At 40.6% G+C, this 2811-nt stretch overlaps 1 protein-coding gene across 1 annotated transcript; it reads right to left on the bottom strand.

The window, feature by feature from the left end:
- Positions 1 to 479: 479 nt before the first annotated feature.
- On the bottom strand, positions 480 to 1539 carry LOC104954190 (protein argonaute-3-like; the record flags this gene model as incomplete). Its single annotated transcript, XM_010781267.1, has 3 exons — positions 480 to 581; positions 1090 to 1224; positions 1345 to 1539. Coding segments are annotated over 3 exons (432 nt in total), but the record flags the coding sequence as incomplete, so codon positions are not given.
- Positions 1540 to 2811: the final 1272 nt, after the last annotated feature.

Here is a 2811-nt window from a genome sequence, read left to right on the forward strand (position 1 = left end):
GGGGGGGGGCAGTTAATCACACACGAGAGAAAGCAGCTCCGTGGAGACGAGGCTAAAATGAGGTGGAGCTGGAGGCCTGGCTGCTCAGCACAAGTCTATCTAACCAGGTGTGGTTGTGGAAGGTGAAATAACCTTTGCTATGTTTTCACAGCTGATTGGTCCAAGTATAAATAACATTCAGAAGCAGAACAGTTCATAATTTTAAAGAGAATGTCAGCACGGCTTTAAAAGGTTCTTCAATCTGCAGCAGTCAGTCTAAGTGTACTGCCATAAATCAGTCTATACAGTGAAAGGTAATGCAAACATAGGAAAGAATGACCAATATCACTGCACAATGTTAAACCCCCCAAAGAAAAAAGAATCACATTTTTGTGTAATAATATCTTCTTCCTGCACTATATCAAATCACTTTAAAAAAAAAAAAATGGTGTTTCTTTCTGAGACTTTCCAGTGACTTTGCCTGTATGTGTGAAGCGTACCTGGATTCCAGCGTGGCTGCAGAGGTAAAAGTCGAACTCGTAGGGGTGAGTGATGTCCGTGTCCACTGTGGTGCCGGCAGGAATGTTTCCACTTCGTCCAACCTGCAGGTCATTTAACAAACTGATTACAAAGAGGGACATACTGCAAAAGAAATCCAATTGATATGCATGAGCTGCAGTTTCAAATCTTTCTTTGTTTACTCTCAGTTCATGAGCCTCTACTCCAAAACAATTCATCAGAACTTTATTTATGCCAGGAGAAATTGTTTTTTGTGACAGTTGCTCCATTTTATAACGCAAAAAAACGATTATTAACTATAATGAAAATATGTTTATAAATATGAAAAATGTAAGTAAGAATGTGCACTAAATAGATATTACAAAAAAAGATTGATACAAACATAAGAAGTAAAATGCCGAATAAAAAAAAGAAAAAAAAGAATCAATGTTTGTTGTTTTTGTTTAATATAACAAAATAAAAAGTGCATTTTTGCACTAAAACAACATGTGCAAAACATACAGTAGTGTATTGGTATGAATAGGAAACAGGTGGAGTAAGCAGCTATAATAAGAAGTAGCAGAAATATTGTCCCTCCTCTGTGTCACTCACCCGCTCGTTGCGATCTGCACAGAAGAGACGTGTGTGATGGCGTTTCTGTACCACAATGTAAGTGATGCCCGGCTGGTACTCCTTCTCCAGACTGATGCAAGCCTCCCTTATGGCCAGCAGCTCGTAGTACAGCACCTGCACAGGAAACCACAATCATTTTTACTAGTATGTATATAACCTGCAGCTCATCAAGAATGTTAGATCATGGGCTGGCTTCATAATAAGTAAGTCAAAAGAAAGAATAGAGTGTGTTACATGTCTGAATTGCCCCTCTGACACCCCGTCCCTGTAGAAGATGATCCTGGTTGGCTTGTAGCGGGTGGATTTGTAGAACTGGATCAGGAGCTCTTTCACCATGGAGGCCAGGTCCTGGATGACTTCCTGTCGGGGCCTCTGGACCCGCACTGTAGCACAGTACCTGCTTGGGTGGGCGTCCATGCTGCCCACAACCTGGAAGATCAGACAGGAAGTCAATTGTGTGGAAATGCCACTACCTTACCATAAAGGACAGCTCACCTCCACCTCAAATGTTCCCTCTCTATTGAAAAACACTGCTAACTGTATTAATGCACAGACAACAGTGTGAATCTACTTATGGACAAGTGTAGTATAGTTCCTACATCATACAAGACAGGGCTCGACATTATAAATGGCCCGCTGGCCCGGAAGCACTATTTAGATACCCCGGGCCAGCATAACGTACTTTCCACTTGCCCGCTCGGGCCACTACAAATATTGCTTTAAAAAAAAAAAGAATTGTCCTGTGGTATTGGTATTTTGACTAGCAATTTAGTTAAATTGTTTCGTTTATTAACGCTACAACATAGCCTTTCGTGAGGCGGTTGTTGTTGTAGGGTGAAAAGCAAACAGCTGTTTGCTGCGGAGCGCTGCGCGAGCAGGCTCCCGGGAGCGCGCTCCTTCTTCGCTACAGACTATCGCGCCACCCAACCATTCGCCAAAATGTTTTTAATACTAGCGGTAACCGGCCAAGCGGCGTGCAAAAAACAATCTTCAAATAAAAGAAAGTCACCGGAGGCGTTAAAGGAGAGTGACAGGGAGTATGAGAAGAAGAGGGAGAGAAGGTTTTAGCCACACTGTAACGCGTCCTAAAACCCTTTTATAATCTATCGATTAGATTTATGATTAGAAAATTATAAAAGTAGGGTAACAAAACGTGGAGATTATCCGGCTGAACAAAACGTGCATTTATCAAACAGGTTTGTTTTCCACAGACCTTATTTCCAGCTATTTTCCAAAACCCTTTGGAGAAATCCCATTGCTTTTTTGTCGAGGGAACCAGCAGCTTACTTCCTGGTTTTAGGACGCGTCACTGCACCTCTCAATATGATGCCAATATAAACAAGGTCTTCTGTCGGCTCTATACATCAATGCCGACCTATGCTGACAAGTAAGTGAAGAGTAGACAATATAAAAGGTATTGGCTTTAGGGAAATGTCCCAGCAGTTTAGGATAATGAAGGTTCTAATCTAATCTACTACATAGCCATTACATTTTTAACTCCTAATGACAGGAAGGCAGAAAGCTCATCATACAAATAATAATACTCATAATAATAGCAGACATTTTTTAACAATGACCACAATATCATTATTTTAATAAACCAAATATGAACAATTGAGGAAAATTAGGAATAACTGAAGATTCAAATGTTGTAGTACAAGTAGCAATGTAGTTAGTGCATAAATTACTATTGCAACAAAT

The sequence above is a fragment of the Notothenia coriiceps genome, unplaced genomic scaffold, assembly GCF_000735185.1.
Source record: "Notothenia coriiceps isolate Sejong01 unplaced genomic scaffold, NC01 NC01_scaffold00022947, whole genome shotgun sequence".
In the NCBI taxonomy this organism is placed as follows: domain Eukaryota; kingdom Metazoa; phylum Chordata; class Actinopteri; order Perciformes; family Nototheniidae; genus Notothenia; species Notothenia coriiceps.